General features: G+C 45.7%; 2 protein-coding genes across 2 annotated transcripts in view; both read right to left on the bottom strand.

The window, feature by feature from the left end:
- Positions 1-988, bottom strand: part of LOC109546605 (probable multidrug resistance-associated protein lethal(2)03659) — a gene marked incomplete at its 5' end in the record, with an annotated part of 17,131 nt that extends 16,143 nt beyond the window's left edge. The window contains 1 exon segment of the mRNA XM_048662696.1: positions 731-988. Coding sequence (XP_048518653.1) covers positions 731-988 — 258 coding nt within the window.
- The window catches only part of LOC125502985 (ATP-binding cassette subfamily C member 4-like), an 11,641-nt gene continuing 10,871 nt past the window's right edge, over positions 989-1,758 (bottom strand). The window contains exon 9 of the mRNA XM_048662621.1: positions 989-992. Within this exon, the coding sequence (XP_048518578.1) occupies positions 989-992 (4 nt within the window). The remainder of the gene's footprint in view (positions 993-1,758) is intronic.

Here is a 1,758-nt window from a genome sequence, read left to right as displayed (position 1 = left end):
CTACAGAGTTCCGTGCAGCTGTGGAAGAGCATACATCGGCACCACAAAACGAAGCATAAACGAAGTTGCAGATTGAGACAAACAGAAAAATCAGCAGTAGCAGACCAAATACGCTTCGACGAAGTGGACATTCTGCACCAATCCGAAAGATACTACCTGAGACTCATCAGAGAGGCCATCGAAATATTTAAACACCAAAACAACTTTAACAGAGAAGAAGGAATTACGGCACTCAATCCAGATTGGAAGCGCGTTTTGCGCCAAACAGCGTGTGCGCCGAAGCGTTGGAACCCCCACCGATCCTCCACGCATGAGCACACACGGCTGGGCTGCATAAATACGACGGGGAATCCAGCAGTTGAAGCAGTCTTAGTCGGAAAGCACGGGAGATCACTTCGCCCACTGCCTCATCGCCTTTGATAATGTCCACCGCAGTTGTGGACGAAACGTCAGGAAGAAATTCCCATAGACCACGGCTTTAAAGCCCGGAAAACATTCCTAAATGTGAGTTTTCTATTACCTGAGGCTGGCGGAGAACAGAGTGGGCACCTGGGGGATAATGGAGATTGCAGAGCGCAGCGCCTTCAGGCCCACTTTTCCGGTGTTGAGACCGTCAATTTCCACCTCTCCCTCGATGGAGGCCAGCCGGAACAAGGTGGCCACCAATGAGGACTTTCCTTGAAGAAGCAAAGATTTACGTTGGGTGAATGACAAAGATTCACATTCTTACCTGCCCCGGTGCGTCCGACTACACCAATCTGCTCCGCTGGTTGAATTTCCACATCCAGGTCCCGGATGGCGGGAGGCCCATCGGGAGTGTAGCGCAAGTAGGCGTGTTTGAAGGTGACGCGACCTTCCCGCGGCCAATCAGTGGGCGGCCTGTCTGCTGGGGGCGGCTCCCATGGGCCTTCTTCCTCCAATTTGGTGTATTGCAGGATTCTCTCCACGCTGGTCATGTTAGAGGCGACTTCGGCCGATTGTCTGATGCCTAACTGGAGCATGCCTGGGAGACATCAGGATTTTAAAGATCAATGGTCTTTACGAGTCTTTTCCAAAGAAGATGCAAAATATTTCAGGAGGTGGAAAGACATAGTCAAACAAGGCAAATAGACATCGCACAACTGAAAAACTGTATAAGACAAGAAATCATTGACTTCCTGGAGAAAAGACGAAAATGCGAGAAGAAAAACCCAACAGTATACAAACAACTCTATAAAATCATCAGAAAAATAAAAGCCTAGAGAATCCAAAGAAATCCGGACAATTTCAAGAAAGATATGGCACTTTGAATGTCCAGTAGGAAGTAAGAGAAATGGCAAGCAGACACAATAATAACGAAATAGTCATAGAGAGAAGACAAACTTGTGCGATGGAAATCATTCATTCTAACACTTTTCGACGATGATATACCTTGTGCTTCACCACCCACAGGCCATGAGATGAATGAAAATTGGCCAGCAGTTACCAAAAAAGAAGATATTGACGCAATAAAGGCTCAAAAATGGAATATCTGCCGAAGCGAATATCGCTAATGCCCGGTTTCTGAAACGATCTTTATATTTTTTACTAACTTCTTTTTGGGTATTTCGCCTCAAAAATGTTTGTCTTTAAAAAGGACAGAATTTCCTCACGTCTTTTATTCCAGATTGATAAATAGTGCTCCTATTTTTCAAAAAGTAATCAAGAACTATCACCTAGAGGGTATCCTGCGACACACTTAGGCTCAAGCTGTAAGAGGAAATTCCAATTAGTAGAGAA

Source organism: Dendroctonus ponderosae, unplaced genomic scaffold (assembly GCF_020466585.1).
Source record: "Dendroctonus ponderosae isolate FM_Combo_2020 unplaced genomic scaffold, Dpon_F_20191213v2 Dpon_F_20191213_11, whole genome shotgun sequence".
Classification (NCBI taxonomy): Eukaryota; Metazoa; Arthropoda; class Insecta; order Coleoptera; family Curculionidae; genus Dendroctonus; species Dendroctonus ponderosae.
The sequence above is the reverse complement of the archived record's forward strand: the minus strand, read 5'-3'. Positions and strand labels throughout refer to the sequence as shown.